The sequence below is a fragment of the Cataglyphis hispanica genome, chromosome 3 (assembly GCF_021464435.1).
Source record: "Cataglyphis hispanica isolate Lineage 1 chromosome 3, ULB_Chis1_1.0, whole genome shotgun sequence".
NCBI classification, from domain to species: Eukaryota; Metazoa; Arthropoda; class Insecta; order Hymenoptera; family Formicidae; genus Cataglyphis; species Cataglyphis hispanica.
The window spans coordinates 9,199,118-9,218,800 of NC_065956.1; the positions used below are offsets into that span (position 1 = coordinate 9,199,118).

Genomic DNA, 19,683 nt, shown 5'->3' on the forward strand with positions numbered 1-19,683 from the left:
ATATATATATATATATATATATATATATATATATATATAACCGCAGATAGTTGACATACGAACTTATTTTCCGCAGGCGCGCAAACAAATAGATATGATGCAAAATTTTTATACAATTGATGAGAGAGGAAAAAAGATTTTCATATCTATACTTAAACATCAATAAAAACATCTAGTTGAGATCGCCATCTCATATTGCATTTTTACATCTGTCGTATCGGTTAGTCGAATTTATTTCAATGTATTGTTTTTTTTTGTGTTTTTATTTTATTTCTTCATTATTTATTGTACCTGTTTCTGATTCGCTATTGAAATTGGAATTTGTCGACCGGGTGTATTTTCAGAGTAATGTTGAGAGCGAGATGAAATAATTTCGTGTATCGGGGACTATACGATTGGAATGTATTACATGATCGGTTCTGTCTGTGCATCCATCCTCTATTCACGTTTCATCCGTCGCTTTGCCGTCATCCGGTGCATCTTCAATGCGCTCCATTGACGCTAGATATCGCGATTGCACCATTGGTTCGCTTCATTTTCGTATTGCCTCTATACACGCTTTCCTCTTCCTCCAAATAATTATATTACTTTTTTTCAATTTTAAGAAAAAAATTGACATTTATAGTAGTTAAAATATGATTACAAAAAAATGTGATTTTTTTTTTAATAATTTGATTTTTTCAATCATTTTTTTGTTTGAAATTAGAGATTTTTTTTTATTGTAAAGTTAAATCTTTTTTAAATAGATAAAGAGTCTTTAACACTATTTTCTGTAGAATATACACTGTGATATTATATTAATGTGAATTAAGAAGTAAAATAAAATGATTTGTTTATGTACAACGTTACATTCTGAAAGATATGGAATTCAAGGGAATGATGTTTAATTAAACGTAACTTGGCAATTTGCAAGCTGCTTGACTCGTCGAACCCGGAATGGGAATAATGCAAGGTATGAATAGAGATTGGACCGAAGAAAGGAAATTTTCTCTCTCTCTCTCTCTCACTATTTTCTCTCTCTGCAGATTGTTAGATTATAAATTAAAACATTTGGGAATCAAAGAGATTACTATATCCAGGGGACGCCTTTCGTATAATATCTCTTACGTAATTTAACTCTCCCATCACAGAGTTTGATTTAAAGAAATGATTAATATACAGGAATGTGTTTAATTTCTTCATTCACGATCGAGTGAGAACTCGCTCGCTTAAATTATTTCGACTGTTTCAAGTATTTCTTCTCGGGATTCCTTTTCTCGACGTTCCCGATTAATAATTCAGCATTTCACTTCAGCATTGCGTGTCACTCTGATGAGAATCGTTCGTTTGTCGCCAGTATTATTTCACTTGTACAAGATCCACTAGATTTTTTTATGCGTCTTCACCGACCGAATAATTTCACGATGCATCGCAAATCAGTCGCCGATAGAATTGAGGATTTTAGATAGCACATGAAATCGAGAACGCGGAGCTTTCAGGTCGTCGAGCAAAGTCGGTATAATACACAACCAGGTTCGAATTCTCAGCGGAGATGGTTGTTGCACAGGGAGAGGACTGGGAACGGAACAGAAGCAGGCAGGCAGGCAGGTAGGTAGGTAGTTGTTATCACGGTTCCGCGGTAAGTGAGAACTCTCAGACTGCGCACCGCTAATGTCGCTACGGGAATGCCGTAACAACTTCATAATAATCGAGCTCGTAGAGAAATCCTCTCATTTTTAATCTCGCGCGCACTTTCCGATTCTGTCTGTCGCCAACGTCTCGCTTTTCTGTTCACATTGTATCGTAAAAATAATTTGATAGAATTCGATCGTTCGATGATTTTATATGTTTGCTTGAAAGACCGTTATTTTGCGAAATATAATTAATGAAACTTGTGCTCTCTTAGAATTAAAAAGTAATTTTTTTTAAATATTTTATTTGTTTTTCGATAAATAAATTTTTTTATCTCATCTAGATGTCTCATCTCGAATTCCACCTTTAAAAAATGTATGAAAAGTGAAATAAAATGCTTCTCAAATCAATAAATGCATTAGCTTGTCACATTGAGGACGAGCATTTTAGTCGTCTCTTTTTGGCAATTTTCTTAATATCGATGAACGTCTCGTTAGCGGTACATTCTTCTTCAGGCTTGACCCAGTTTCTTAATTTACCCGTTTGCTTTATTTCAACATTTGTCCGTGAATATTCTCGTTTTCGCGCCACGCTAAATCAAAAATTTCTTACGTTTCATACAAACTTCCGGTGGTATCGATTACATATTTGAGCCGATAATTTCTTAAGACAAAAATAATTGGAATTCTATAAAATAAGCTTTTAGAATGTACTTTTAAACAGACAGGAGCTCTTTCTCTCGCGTTCATTAACAAGTTAGCCGTCGTATATAATACATGTAAAACAATGAATAATAAGTATCCAAAAAGAATGATGTTTAAGTGCAATTATTCATTAATGATTATTTGTGGTAATGATTATTCGTGTTTCACGCCAATAGCACGTCTGGCGCGGGCATGAACCCATAGCCAGTGGAGAAGTTAAGAGAGGTGACGATGGATAGAAGGCTGGAGAAATAAGGGTGAAGGGATAACGAGAAGGCGAAAGATGGAAAGGACGAGGAGAACGAGAGTCGAATGAAAATACTCGTTGAACGTGAAAGAAGTGCGTTTAATTAAACCGACGAACAAGTGCAGCCTCGGCATTAACGTCCGTCGCTCTTTCGCATTTTCTGCACCTGCAGCTGCTTTGTGTTTGCCAATTCACTGGCGGAAAATGCGCGATCGCTCCCGGCGAGATCTGGATTTTTATCTGATTTTTATCGAAACACGCGATCGACAGACTAACGTTTGCATACTATGGTTATATAGTGTGCTTTTAAACGCTAAACATTTATTTTGAGAGCCATAATCAACGCAATCATAAAATGAAAAACTTTCTTTTTTTTTTTAATATATTATCTGATAATGAAATGAATATAGAAATATATATAATAGATGTAAAAAAAATAAAAGAAAGGCTAATATATTATATTTACAAAAATAATACAAATTTTTCACATATAAATAATAATTTAAATTAAAGATATTTAACTTATATATATATATATATATAATTTTATTATTACTACAAAATATTAAAATATACTAAAGAATAATAATAAATGTTGCAAGATAATTATTTTTGTATTTTACGATAGAGAAAATTTATAAATTTTTAGATTCTCTTTTTTCTCTTTTCCTGATGTAAACTTTATTTCAAATCATATCATTACATTTTCTATCTGTCAATAACTCGAAATTACTTTCTCTTTTATTAAGTGATTGAAATAACTCAATTTCTATCTGTCAATGATTCAAAATTACTTTCTCTTTTATTAAATCATTAAAATAACCCAAACTAGCATAATTTCACTGCAATTTAAAAAAAAAATAATTAACAAATAATTCATAATATAAATCATTATAGATATGTAGATTGAGAAATGATCAGAGATTTATAAAATGCGATTATTTTCGTCAAATAATAGATATAACTAATTATAAATACTAGTCTTGTAGTCTATGCAATTTGCAATATAATTCCTTTGTTTATATCAATTCAATATGTGTAGTTCAGATCAATAAGCATTCGCGTAAAACGCGATACGTCGGAAGGAAGCCAAAGTAATCGCAACCGCAAGATAATCTTTTTCGCTTCTTGCCTTTCAGTTAGGGTTGTTTTTACAATTTGCGGTCGACCGCAAATATTGAGGTTGAGGTCTATTATACACCATATTAACAGAGTAATTATAGAACATATACATATATATTTTGTTTTGAATAAATCTTAAAAAAAAATAAATAACGTAGAGCTGTAAAAAAGGAAATTAATGATTATTAGTAAATATATAAAATAATAAATATACAATTGTTTAATGAAATTATAATCGGATTCGCTATGAGTTGATTTGTATTTCACATGTCATTGTTCGATAATAATTAAAAGTCGTATAATTATATGAAAAGTTGGCGCGTACTGATAATATATCATCGCGGACGTATTTTATTTCCGTCTCATCAATTTTACGCTCATTAAAATATTTGTACAAAAACCTGTACCGCACAGGCATAATATATTATGTTACCTATTATACATTTTCTTTGCGGCCGATTAATCAATATCGAATGCGAAATTAAAATATGTCTGTTATAACTGGACGAATTGAGACAGGCAGTGAAATTATTACAATTACACATATCTCTGTTACATATCTCTACGCATATCTTTTTTCGCTACTCTGATACGATGAACAATATTTCTGAAAAATGGTAAAAATTATCTGATGTATCTTGTATGGTTTCTGAGATGAGTCGTTTTTCAGGCTTATATGATTTACTCGTACACATTATTTTCTTTCCGTGTTATGGTTTCAACTTTCCTCAGCTTTCCTCCCTTCCCCCTAATATGCTTATCCTTGTTATACTTATAGTATGTCTGCGCTACCCTTTAAGGACTATTACATTACGTAGGTAACAAGGTTTCGATAGGATCGATCGCTCTCTGTAAACCACTCGGACTTATTCAAGATTATTAAACCAATTTATTTCGTTTTTTTTTTTATTTATATTATGCCTTTTATGTAATTTCTATAAATTTTTGTATTTCTACACATTTTATTTTTAAACAATTTTTAATAATGTATTAATAAAGAGTGACAATATGTAATACAACTATTCCAGCAGCATAATATATATTACATAAATGCAATATCTAAACGTTAATGCATAGTAATGCATGATGTTTGCAATATTGTCAATTTATTAACATGTAGATGGGATTTACCTCGTAATATCCCTCGAATTAGCGCTAACTCTCTGCAGTAATTCAATAAACATTTCAAAGTTATAGTGGCCAATAGAGTTGGATGCGGCCGAATATCACATGATTGGTTACTATGCCGCTTCGGCATCAATTCATATATACACATACGCAATCTACAATGTGTACTTATGCATTGCATCTTAAAGCGTGAATCGTAATCGCGGGATTGAGCGGTATGTCATGCGTGCCTCGCTCATTACATCTTTACGATTAACCAACAAACAATAAAGCTGACGTACGTAGCGTCGGTTAATGGTGATAAGATCGACTTTATCCGAATATCCACGACTAATAAATTCTGCGCGACCGCAATACGGCTGGTGATATCCTCGTCCCGTCGCCGCTTTTAACGCGTTCGACGACGTTTTACGGCTGACGGCAAATTGGTAAATACCATATGTCCTTTTTATACCGATGTTACGCGTTCGCGGATACAGGCGCATCAGCAACTCGTTTTATTGCCGTTGAGAAGGAAAATATTTTCCCCGAGCTTTGATTACGCTCCGCGTCAGATGCAAGTGCGCTTTTGAAGGATACTTTTTAATAAGTCCTTCTCGCAGATGCGACGCTCTCGTGATTTGCACGGTGAAATGGCTCGGCCGTGCAATGACGCCGGCAAATTTCGCTTCGCTAATTCATCGGTTAATCGAACTGCGCTCATTGCAATTAACCGGTTATAATTATTACGTGTCTCGTGACGTTATATCATTTAAATTACATTTAATATCGCGATTACGAGATATGTGCGCTTATTCATTAATTATGCATCGTGTATCATTATAGTAACAACGCAATGTGTGTCTTTGAGTAGAAATATATCTCGCTAATCATGAAGGTCTCTGTCAGAGATAATGTTTTTTTGAATGTGTGATAATGCACGCGATAACTAACTAGTCATTTGTGAGAATTAGTTATTTTTTTTTTTTTGTAGAAGCAATATTTTCTTCCGGTGCTTGTAAAATCCTAGAAAAAGGTAGGTAAGAAAGTTTTACGGATTCATTTTTATCGTTTATTGTTCGACCGTGCGACTCAGTCGCCACAAACAGCGTTTTCTTGTTTGCCGTGGATTCGTATAAAAGCGGTACTTTAGGTGGGGCGAACGAAAAATCCTGCCGAGTTTTTCAAAGGGGCATCCCTTCAGCCCAAACGTAGCGTTTGTCTAAACTACGGTGCTCGCTGCAGGTTCCATTTACCGCAGCCTTTTAAAAGCTCCAAGAGCCGAACAATTTTACCGGTTTGCTATGTAGGACGCTTGTAGAAAAACGCTCGATTCTTAAAGTAAATTTTTCACGAGACCCTCTGACTCGCGCACTTGACATTTTCCGTTCATTCCTGTACGTTGATGATGCGTGATGAATAAGTACCGCAATATTATTCTTACATAACGAAACATTTCTTAATGTTTAATTGTGCTGCTCGGAGAATGCGTTTATAATATTGAAGTGCTTCTTAGATATTTTACAAAGATTATTGTGCGCGTTTGCGCGCAGTTTGCCCCCCCATAACGTAATGTTTGTTTTCATCATTTTAAAAGAACATCGATATTTCATTGAGAACGAGATAAATAATTTTTGTCTTTCCATTGTGTAAAACGTTGCACGGTTGAAATACCTTTTTCATTAAAAGTCAAGCGATTCGGTAGGTAAAAATAGAGGTAGCGCGACCAGCGCATCCGTCCTTTTTTTCTTCCCGATAGATTAATATTCATTCGCTTAAAAAGTGTTTCAACTCTTTGTGGCGCAATCGTGATGCTCTGTCGTCTCGGAACGGGCATGTCCAAGCAGGAAAATGCAAATCAAATATCCTATTGTTTGTCTCGTGCTAATTTTATAATTCCTGAAATACACAAGTTCCGCGCGTGACACACATTTGGCCGTGTCCCAACTTCCTGTTCCGCTTCCGCCGACATACCGCGCTTTCTTAACCCGGCGTGCAGTCGCAAAAATAGCGCAGCGAGATAAAACTCTCGTATAACCCTCTAATAACCTCTTCCATCGGCAGTAACTTAGTCTGTTCTTCGAAGGTAATTACTTCAACTTTGCTCCAATTTCTCGTTCGCCAGTCTCTCTTCCCTCACTCTCATCCTCTCCTTCCTCCTTTCTGCTGGATCGCCTCTCTTCTTCCGTCAACTCTCCACCAACGATTCTGTGAAGCGGCCAAGACCACTCGTTACTTACAAAGACCGACACACATCGTCAATATCAACAGTACCAATACCAACGTCATCAAATGTTAACGGTACAAATAGCGGCGATTGTAAAGCTCGATACACAGTGGCGTTTAGATAAGATAGCGCCATTTGAAAGCGCATTTTTTTTTTGAAACGAAAGAGAAAGGAAAGATGTTCGACGTGCAATTAAATTTCACATTGCGAGAAAAACGGGAGGAGGAACGGCGCTTTGAAAAGACGCGAGATGTATTTATGGAGCGAGTATAATGGATATTTAAAGCATACAAACTGCGCGTTAGTTATTTACATTCGTTAAATCGTGTAGAGGCGTTTATGTCCTCCCTTACATTGAAACAGGGTACGCTCTCCCCTTTTCCTATAGATTCGAGCGAGTTACGGGATCGGAACAAAGGGGAGAACAAATGCCGCTCGTAATGGGCACGGACGTTAACAAAGTCGCGGGCATGTCGCCGTAATCTCTCCTCGCTGCGGTAAAATCTCACGGCCGGCCATTGTGCATCGGGCTTAATGACGCTAAGGTAGAACGGATACTGTCGACTCCACGCCATCGACGAACTCGACCGAGAACAGCAAGACGGTACGGCGGAGTACGGTAACAGACTTGGCAGCGGCCGCGCGTTTTATTACGTCACGTGCCACACTGTGTACTATGACATATAGCCGGTGCGATTGCGATTTATATCACATTTTTTCCCTCGGGTTCTCTCACGTGCCCCTCCGTTTTATAGGTCTTATTTCACCGTGACGCCCGTCACGTGGACTTTAAGGGGCCGTTAGCGACACCCCCGTGGTGTTAATTACGGATAATTAGCCTATACCAGCGCCGTGCGTTAAGCTGTCGGCTGTGTCACTTTTATCATGCTCGTTCTTATACTAGTTGTACCTTTAATAAGGAATATCCTTAATAAAACGATGACAGTTTGCAATAATTATTTCACGTGGATTCAACTACAGAGCGAAAAGTAGTTGTAATTGTGCGTCATTTCAGCCGCCGTTTTCTCTCTCTCTCTCTCTCTCTTTCTGGAGAAATCAATGTCCTTTCTTAGGGAGAAATTGTCACGCAAACTTTAGACAAAATTTACCAGCAGATTGTATTTGCCGTGTAAACAATAATTATTGTGCGGAATTAAGTGCAGGCTTATTCTTGAAAAGATGAAACACGAGGTTGCCGTGCACAAATGCTGAATATACGACATATGTGTGAAATAGTCGCTCGCATTTCCTGAATATATCTTCTTAGCAAGTATTATTATGATTTTTCGTTCAATTGAATCTAACTAAATATACTGAATTATTAGCGCGTAGAAAAGGAAAGAAAAAGTTAATGTAACATATTGCAGTTAATTGATTAATTTTTTTTAGACTTTCTCTTTGCATGTCGACAGAAGCGGAGAAAAAGATATTTATTTTTGCGTTTTTTTTATTATGTACATTATATATATATATATATATATATATATATATATATATATATATATATATATGACGCACCATCTGCGCGTCGTGATTTATCTTGAAATCAACTTGACGGCGTTTGTGCACGTTATGACAAACTTTGCCCCATGATTTTAGAGAGAACTCTTTAGTCGACTACGCGTGTCGGGATGTATTTAGCGCGCAAATAATAATTACCGTATGCAATTAAGAGAAATCCCGCCGGTGAGAACGACGGCGGTGGCACGGAAGCTGAGGGGTGGCGAAAAGTGGATGTCAGAGGGCCGAACTTCTGGTTCCGTACAGCAGTGAGGCATCGAAATGGAACGTTTGCCAACGCGTGTCGACACGGCGAATGAAGAGGATCGCTAATTCGATCCTGTTACTCGACTCAAAGGTATCTGCTGAGGCGTATCAGCAGAGAAATTTCGATTGATCTTTTGTCACTAATATAGCGGACGATTAGCTAATAGAGATAATTTTATTTATACTCGTCTCAATAATTGCTATTAATATTAGATTCGATTGAATTTTATTGCAAAGGAATTTTTTTGACAAAGCTCTCTTTAACGTCGTTTTAAGTTTGAAATTATGTAAAATAAAAATTAAAAATTTAAACGCGAATTTCAATATATTCGTATAGTATTCAATCCGCTTTGCTTTGATTTTATTTTGAACTGATAACGGATCGTATCATAATTTGCAATCTGTGCATATTGGTGTTTTCCAGTAATGCGATATGCATTATTTTAATTAATATTTCAATTATGCTATTCAATACTTTAATTTGTTATTAAATAACAAAATTCTGTAATGAAATCCCTAATATTTATTTGCGATGTGATCGGAGAAGCGTGCTAGAGAAAATGCAACGGATTAATAATTCATTATAGATATTCCGAGGTTCATTAAAAGTTCGAAGATATTTCGAATTTTAATTAATATCCATATTTTTTCTCACTGTTTTTCCATTATTTGTATGATACGTAATGTCGATTGACATGCTATGTCGATTGACATGCCAAATTTAATGAAGTTTAATGAAGTTATATATATATATATATATATATATATATATATATATATATATATACCGATCTGCTTTCAAAAAGTAATTTCTATGCAAAATAATTTCTCAGGGGAAATTTTATTAACTACCAAGTGACGTAAGTAGTACAAACGTACATTGAATAATCTTGAAAAGAGGCAGTTGAACCTCTTTTGAATATATAAATGTTATGTAATTGTATTTTTACGCTAACTCAAATACACTGTCATGTCATAAAGCCCGCTTCGTCCAATCTTATCTCGAGGGATTATCGCGTAATAAGATGAAAAGACATACGCGGCTATTTCATTCGTCGAGAATGAACTCTAAGGAAATAGCCGGCCGCAAAACCGCGGCGCGCATTCTCTCCCTCGTCTCCATATCGCATTCGTACATTCATTGTGTCCCAAGCCAGCGCGGGGATCATTATGCGCTTATAATTTCTCGGACTAAAGCCACGCACGTTCCGAAAGAAGGCACTGTGAACGAACGCACGGGGGAGCTCGATTTTTCCTCGGTACGAAAATCGCTCGAGCGCGAACGAGCGTATGCGCTGGATAAATCGGGGGTTGGCGAACGCGCGTCGGGAAATAGAAAATATCACATATTGTAGAAATGTTCGCCGGCTGTGGATAACTTATAGCGCGTAGTATTCTAGCGTGTGCGCGCAAACGCGCGCGATATACATTCCGCGAGATTTCACCGGCAGCCTTTACGGTGGGTGTTGTCAGAAATCGTGCATTTCCCCTTTTAGTTATAGTGTTTCCGTCCCCGACAACGGGTACAACGCGATTCCCGGAGGAGTGGGAGAGGGGTGAGGGGGGAGGCTAAAATGGTGGAATGTAAATCATCTTAGGCTGAACCAAAAAGGTCTCTCGGAAATGCGAATCGTCGGACGGCGATAGAATACGTTTTATACGAAGTCAGGTCGCCGTGGATCCCTCGATGCGACGCGGTATTTTTATTGTCGCGGGTAATCTTTTTTGGTGGCTCGCCTCCCTCGCCGGCTTTTGAACCCGGGGGGTAATTGAATCGTGCAAGCGAGCTAAGTCAAGATTCTTTATCCTTCGGGATCGCGGAGGGAAAAGGGAAAGAGAGAAACTAAATCTGCCTCCCTTTTTATAAGTAGCGTAACTTTATTCCTTTTAGTGCGTTTACTCGACAGTTTTATTACGCCATAATATAATTCACCTTCTCGATGACGCTTTTCATTAGAATTGTATCAATTTATAATTTACTTATATAATGTAATTATTTTATATAATTATAGGATTTTAATGCGTGCTTAGAAGAGCTAAAAAGTTTTATTATTACTTATGGAATGATTAATCGAGCATTAATTCTTATGACAAAAATATATATAAAAGCAAATATAGTGAAAATAAAAATAACTTGCTGACAGTTTTTTCGTATTTTAATTTCATGAGATAAGATAGTCGAATACCAGAGTGATAGAATGTGCTCATTTATACTTTAAATTAATCGGCTTTTAATTCATATTCGCTCGTCTATTTGATTCTTTGACAAAGATTTGCGGTTTTCTATCTTTCAAAGAGAGGATATAAAAATGCAGAAAAATGCAGAAGAAGATTGATTTACTTCGTTCTATAAATCCACACGAATCGATGACCTGAATTATTATAGTGCATCATCATTTATTCATTAAATGCGAAATGTATAAATTATAAGTTTGTTGTTTTTGTGTGCTTTGGATAATATATAGATTTATAAACTTTATCATTTATACGAGTAGGTTTATTATCACAATCATAAGTTCACAAGATCGAGCATGCAAAACACCCATATTGAATATCTGCCTGAGCCATCCTAACGATATGATATATTTTAAATAACCTGCACTATAAAAGTTTGTATCAGCAAAATCTAAAGTTTGATTTCCTGTCAGAAATATATCAGCAATATACAGGGTGTCCCCAATTTAAATGGCAAAACTTTAGGAGCGTGTAGGGGAAAAGCTAAGACATAAAGTCCTTTAGAAGTTTGTTCGTTTTTGCTCCATTTTGGAGAAAATTGCAAAAAAAGAAACAAAACAAGTTTTCGTTTTTTTACTCATTTATTTACATTCTATTTATGTTATCATCTATTTAACGCAGATATTCAAAATTGCTCTCTTGCAGCAATGCAAGCATTACATCTGGACTATATATGTGGCACTTCAAAATATCTGAGTAACTGACTGATTAAGGACTCATAGAAGCAAGAATGTAAACAAACAAAAGAATATAAAGGATAACATCAAGTGTTTACATATGTAAGGAACCTTGAAGCAGAAAATTTATTCGGTGCCAATCAACTCGAGAGCAACTGACAATGAGAGATTGAATTTTTGCAATTTTCTCTAGAATGGAGCAAAAACGAACCAACCTCTAAAGGACTTTTTGTCTTAGTTTTTCGATCCCCTACATGCTCTTCAAGTTTTGCCATTTAAATTGGGGACACCCTGTATGTATATCAAACATTACATATCTACTGAAATTCAAAAGTACATTAATATCCATGCGACTTTATAACTTTATTTAGCATGATGTACACCAAATTATAATAATTGTGTTCTCTGTATTAATATGTTTAATACAATTTTACGTAATTTGCTGTGCGTATAATTTTTTCTTATTATATTTTTAAAAGGGATATAAATATGGCAAAACTTCTCGTCTGTAAATGTATTTGCTGAGAAATCGTAATCGTGCAGCAACGATATATATATAGCTCACTGTAAAATTTCGCACTTGTTAAACGGCGTTTTGAATAATATTAAAACGTATCCATCACGCAGTTCGCGCGTACACAATTTCGGTATTTTTACCGTCGTAGGCAGCGTTACATACATACATCAACTGACATTACACAACAATAGTTTGGCCGGATTGCTGAACTTGAAAAGGACTCGCTGTCACGAACACGTTGACAGCGCCTTGAAAACCCAAGTGGCCAAAATAAATAGACCGACACGAGGTAGGAAACGTGAGGTCGTTCCCGGTGCATGAAAGTGTAAACCCAGATAACAAAGTGTGTCCCGGCACGAAATGTAATCTGTTACAAGTATCACATGCTGCTTCTTTGCCAACACATCCCGGTGGCAATAAACCAGAAACGTGGCGACATAAGTGATATCGCGTATAAACATACTGCCCCCCGTTGTACGACACGACACCGGAATAATTAACTGCTTTGCCGTAACCTCTCTTTAAATCGAGCAAATATCCGCAAGTCATCGCATTGTTGTTCTCGCACCGCGAGAGAACCAAATGCTTCCCTCTTTATATTTTTTTCTATATTTAAACTTGGACACATATAAATCGACATTGCGATTTCTATCTATTCATAACTATTGTTTTCAATATTGTTTAAATAATTAACAGAATAAATACTCGGGAATATGCAGAATAATTTATAACTTGGCGTGTGATACTAATGGTGGTGAAAATTCAAAGTTTTTTTTTTTTTTTATTGTCGCGAGCAATCTTTAGTAGAGCATCAATTCGTGGTCCGCGCTGTTCTATTATTACAACAAATTGGACACGGATCCTCTTCTCATATTTCCCGTAGATTCCCTCAAACTATTTCTCGAGAGGAATGAGTTTCGAATGAGTTACCGTTGCAGGCATTAAGCCGTTTGCAAGGAGAGCCGTGCGCGAAAGGTGCGCGGAGATGGAAGTTACTGCTAGCTCGCGCGAAGTGATTTCAGAGAAGCGAGATATTCCAGACTCCAGAAATGGTGAAATAAAGCGGCCAACGCGTTGCACTGTTCATGGCTCGTTATTATACTATACGCCTTGTACCACGTAGGGTTCACGAGGAGCCGCGAAATAAGGGAGCGAGGGGATGAAAATGAAGGTGCAGACGAGACGGACGAGAGGCGCTGAGTCTTGAGAAAATGAGAAGGGGATGGGAAACGATGAGAGACATACCGTGCTGCAAAAAGGTGAGGCGCGGGAGGGTGCAAAAACGAACAAGTCCAAGTGCTGAATTAGACGATGCATAAAAGGAAGGAAACACTCTACTTGACGGAGAATAAAGAGACGCAAGCTTGCCATCGCGATGAGAAAAGGAGCGAATAATTTCTTATTAAGTAGGCTGTGGGTGGCGATATTACTTACAATCAGACATTCAGTATTCAGTGAATATAAAAAGGATCTAGACAATTATTATAAATTTTATTATTTAAACATCTAACAATTTTCCAAAGAAGGAAAGTATTAATTGTGATCCGTCAAAAAGATAATGGGAAAACAAACGTCAATATGATTTTATAAATAATTGAATCGCGAGCAGATAGATGAAAGCCAAACAATTTTCAATATTGATGGCATTTTCGAATAACGGACAATGAACCGGAATCTCTCTCAAAGAGTACAAGCATACGAGGTGAATGCGGAAAGTAGCGGAATGGGACGAATCAATTCAAATAAGCCGCAACGTGGCAGATAATGAGAGCTGAGATCGGTACGGGACTATATGCGAATAAAGTCGCGAAAGAGGCGAGCTTCAGAATCCGAGAATCAGAAGCAAACAAGCGCGAAAGGGCGAGAAGAAAAGCCGCGCATGTATATAAAGTACTTTGCACGCGCTTGGGGGATTTGGCGACGCGTATTTGCCAGCGGCTGGCATAAGCATCCGAGAGAAGATACACCGTCGTCATAAATAGGGGCGTAAACACTTGTCGGACCTAAGCAGACGTAATTCTTATTATTTCGGGACTGTATATACGACGCGAATGATTTCTAACCCGCATTCGCGTAAAAATAATCTTCCGGCAGCACGCGAAGAGACGCTTCCGAAGTTCTCCCTTCTCGCGGGGAGGAGAGCCACGCGACCTTTCGTCTCTCACGTTCTTCCGTCTGACCTCGCTCGTATGCTTCCATTCGGTAGCCGAAGCGACGAAAATCGAGGAAAGCACGGTCGTCGAGGTGAGAAATGCCGCGTTTGCGGGGTGTTTTAACACGGTTCACTGACTCTCGGCTATGCGGGTTCTTAACGGGTGATAGCGATGACGGGTTCTTGATTTATTTATGGATGGGATATTACTGATGCTAGTCTATTTATAGATGGTATATCACTGATATAATAACACTAGTGTGATCATTTTATTTAAAAAATTAATTATAAACATCTTAATGTCACTTTATTTATAACAAAGTTTTATCCTTTACCCTTTATCTTTACCTTTAACTTTTAAACCGTACGACGTATTTTCGCGTAATCACTTTTATGTCACACACACACACACACACAAGTCAGTGCGTATTCAGAATATATTCTTCTTATAATAGCACACACACTGCTTATACATATATATTTTTTGAATTACGCACCCTGATTGTATACACATACACACGCACACACACAAGTGAGATTATAAACGAACACTTACTTGGCATCATAAATGTTGTGGCAACTATAATTTTTTTTTTAGAGCACAGTCGGTTCTCGTGCTCGAAATCCGTACGTTGATATTTTGACGTTCGCCCCATAAAGTGCATTAGTGACGATGTGCATCGACGAACGCTCGTGATATTTTTTTATCGCCATCCAACCCTCTCGCGTGCTTGCCTTTTCTTGTTCGCTTTTTTCGAAATGGTCGATTATTGGATTACTTACATACGCTTCGTCGGCTGTAACTTAAAATGCCATGTCGGGCGACAATATGCCGGGAAGCGCGGCGGGTAAGGCTGTGAAAAATGCAGGCCCACATTACTTTTGAATTGTCGATGTCGGGGATGCATTTTTGTCTCGATTCCAAGACTAATTGGAAGATGCTCTTAACTGTTGATAAAATTTACAATTTACGCTCATAGTGTTTATTACGTGTCATTATCATAAACGTTATCGTTGAGATTTGCAATGCAAATGCCATGGAAGTTGTAAATGGGAAACCCGATTATCATAGCGCATCACATCGTAACGAATTAAGTGCTATAAGATAAAACCAAGTTTTCTCGATAAACTTTATCAGTAAGGGACAAATTATTCATCACATTGCGAATTCTAGCATAAATGTATCGCATTTTTATCGTCGTTTCTAGGACAATGTATAAAATTATATTCTATATATATATATATATATTTGACTATTAATTATTGTGCTTAGTCAAGAGCTTTCTGATTAAATAACGAGTTGTTGAATAAAATACGACAGTATACTACTTGTATTTTCAAGAAGTTAGTCCGCCCGTGATATTTACTTATTAATTTCGACGTGGTTTTCTTTCGCGAACCTTCTACAGTTTCGTTCAGTTAATCATGTGAAACGCGAGATAAAAGCCTCTAGTTCTTCGCGAACGAGAGTATCGAAAGTACGTATACACAGGGTGGTAGGAATTTATCCGTCATCCATGGGTCATTCCACGCTCATTGTCCGTTGGAGAAATGTGCGTCCGCTCTCTTCTCGCCAGTTTCAGGAACACTTCGGATTTCGGGGCTGGCCATTCTCGGGCCAACTTCGATCCATCAAAGCCCGCCGAAGAGAGAGCCTTAATACGGCCGCGATTTCCCGCGAGGGCCACCAGACGGCCCGCGGGCCGTCGACGGAATTATGGTTCCCTTATGCTCCCATTATAGACCCATCCACGGTTATGCTCTCTCGCTGGTTTCTCTCATCCCTCCCATGCTCACGCACCACGCCCTCGTTCGGCTTACATCCCTCGCAAACAATCTCCGTGGGGCATTTTTGGCTCTTGATCGATGTTGACCTTTTAATGGGTGTCGTTCGTTCACATGGAGAGAGACTTGGGCGCGTTGTGTGCGCGTCTGTCGTGTTGACTCGGGCGAGATTTGATGGACAATATCGTAATGCAGTCGCCGGAATAATTTCGTACCGGCGATATACCGGCAATATACCGGCGCCGGGAATATCCTTGGCCGTGTTGATCGATGTTGACGTTTACGTGTTACCGTTAATGGAGAAACAGATGACGCTTTTGTGGCAGCGCAGGGTGGCTTGTATTTTATTTACAATCCTGTTATCGGAAAAGCGATGATATTGAGGATACATATTGGAGGATACATATACTTTATCGTATATGTTTTAATTGAGTACGCTCGCACTGATTGTACCTCTTTTTATGCTCACTGTGCGCTTTTCCTCTGTACTGTACATTTTTTGTAAAGATATCAATGCGGCAAATTTAATTCGACTCTTTTTTTTTACGATTACACATATATTTAAATTTAATTTAACTTTATTTCGCTTCAATAACGATGATAGAACAAAAAAAAATCTGTCGATTCAAATGAAAATCAATTTGTACTTCATACAATTTTATTTAGTGTATTAATTTCGCGCCATGAAAATTTTTATTAATATACCGTCAAAGAGCTCAAAATTTGTAATTTCAATTTATGAAATGTAGAACTTTTTTGACATAAAAGCGCTGCGCGCGGATGAATTATATTCTATTGTATATATACCATATTCCAGCTGCGACATTACAAATGGTCGATAGGAGTTGGTCAATGTCCTCGCATTGATGCAAAGTCCGTGTACAGTGCCAAAGTTACTAAATTACCTACGACCAACTTGCATTTCAAACTACGTTCATCCTCCTATTGCAACGATCATTGCTCGTTTCCTGCGCAAACACGATTTCTGTCTTCCTTATTCCACGTCTACACATGGAGTACTCATAATATGATCTGCGTTTTGAAGCTCGCACTTTGTTAGTATGCCTAGGGCGTACAAAATAATCGCATTGTGCTACATCGAGTGCATCCAATTACATTGCTAGGGGATAAATCTACAACGGGCAATCCAAACGTGCATTTATCTTTCATGTTGATAGCCATTTTTCTTTTCTCGGTGTCCCTTGTCTCATCTCATATTATATTTTATATGACTATTTTATATAATTTCTTTGCATTTCCCATAAGGTATTAACATCTCTACGCTAGGCATATTCGAAGATGCATTTTCTGTGTCAGTAATAGTAGATGTTAAAGAACGTTAAAAAATTAGGTCGACTCTCGCTTAAAGGCACATTAAATTTAATGAAATGTTTTCCATAAGGATATAAACGAATATTTTATTATTATATTTTATATTCTTTATTATATTTTATTATTATATTAAATTTGCAAAGATAAAATAATTAAATTAAATTTATTTATTTATTTAATAGAAGTTATATATGTGAAAATCTAGTAATAAAACGTGATTAAATAAAATACTATAAATATTTGTCCTACATGCCAATATAGAACAAATAGTATTGTCATTAGACAACACTATTTAATTTGGATCTTTTTGTTAAACTGTCAAACAAATTTTAGGAATTAATTTGTATTTATTTTAAATGTATAAATTAGTTTAGTCTAAGTGAAAAGTTAAGATGAAATAAATTTAATTACCTCTTTTTATTTTTGCTCTTAGTTGAAAATAAATAAGTTAAATTGAAATAAGTTAAATTGAATTATTATTTATGTAAAGGTTCACCACAAATAAAAAATACAGACAGTGAATAATATTCAAAAGTGTATATTTTGCGGTGTACAATATTTATAATAAATCAATAATGTATATATATATATCAAAAAAAGAATTCTTAAAAATTATTATGATTTTATTTGAATATTTATTATAAAAATGAATGAATTCTACAATTATATCATGTTATATAATCGTTAATCATCGCATTTCTCTAAAACATAATTTTATTTTATTTTTAGATCCTAAATTTAAGGAGCCAATAACCAATGTAACTGCGCCAGTGGGAAGAGAAGCCATCCTGTCCTGCGTTGTTCAAGATCTCGCCGGATATAAGGTAATGAAATCGTGATTTTTATGTGAATACGTTTAAATGTTTTGCAATTGATTCTTTCAATCAAGTGTCGAATGCTGTTAATGTGTCAATTAAGCTTGTCGCAATATCCCTTTATTTGCCAAATTCTTCCAAAAATCGTTCCTATTTTTCAACACAATTTAATTAATAATAACGTTATCGGATAAACAATCAAATCACTCTTTACAATAAAAATGCAAACTTTTTCGGTAAACTTTTTTAATTAAAAAACAAATATATCATGTGTTGATACAATTTAGCATTAAACTTTTTCGAAAACGTGTAAGTAATTAATAAATTAATCGTGAAAAAAAAAACTAGTTTAATCTTAAAATCGAGATATTGCGAATGTCTGAAAATTAAGAAATAGTGTAACCATATTTTTTTTTATCGTAAAATTATTTAATGGCTGAAGCTACTTATCAGCTGATACATTCTTCTACCCCAGGTTTCGTTTTGTGAGATCATAAAATGTGTTTTTATAGCGTACTTAGGAGAATAATTCATGAATAAGTAGTTAGGAACTAGCTGCGTGGAAATTCTGCGCGACCGTACATTCCGTAACATCGCGAATGCTCCTCATGATAACAAGTATCTAAATGGTGCTAAGTCACTTTAAATGACGCGACGGTTTTGTAATTTTAATTGGGAAATATTATCAATACATGTTAATGAGCAGCGCTTGGCGAAAATCTCTTTAAGATAAGATGCAATTATGCTACGTTATTAAAAGTCAATAATATATCTTCTTAAATATTTTATGTATTATTCCGTGGAGATATTTCTATTAATATATCATATTAGATCAGATCGTTAAAAATAACATAACGTAATATTAAATCAGTGGATTTTCGTAGTTAACTTTATATGAAGCCTTTATCATATATTTTATACACATGCAATGTTGTAAAATTAAAACCATTCATAAAAATATTCTACCACAAAAGGAAATTCAAAACATTGAATGATATAGACCGAATTATTTAACCCATTGACTCCGTTAATGAACCGAAACGAAAGAATTAAGTGAATTTCTATCTTTCTCCGCAATTCTCTTTACACATTGTCACACTTTAGACGGCCTGAAGAATCCTCCTGCACAGTCGAAGCAATTAGTTAATTAATTAATAAAATTGCGCAAGAAGATATAAAAACGAATAACTACCAGGTAAAAGCTAGAGCGATCTCATTTAGTTTTTATTCGCGATTCAGCTGAAGTCAGCTAGAGTAGGTTTAGCAAAAATTAGGTAGGTAATGGTTTTCGCGAAGTACTAATTAGGGAATGAAAACCACGTGAGATAGAAATAGCGTCTCATACAGGAGTTTGAAAAAAAATTTTATCTTTAGAATCGGTTGCT

At 36.1% G+C, this 19,683-nt stretch overlaps 1 protein-coding gene across 3 annotated transcripts in view; it reads left to right on the forward strand.

The window, feature by feature from the left end:
* The window catches only part of LOC126859361 (neurotrimin-like), a 151,665-nt gene that overhangs the window by 79,762 nt on the left and 52,220 nt on the right, over positions 1 to 19,683 (forward strand). For all 3 annotated transcript variants that reach the window (XM_050610586.1, XM_050610584.1, XM_050610585.1), the window contains exon 2: positions 18,213 to 18,307. In XM_050610586.1, coding sequence (XP_050466543.1) covers positions 18,213 to 18,307 — 95 coding nt within the window. The remainder of the gene's footprint in view (positions 1 to 18,212; positions 18,308 to 19,683) is intronic.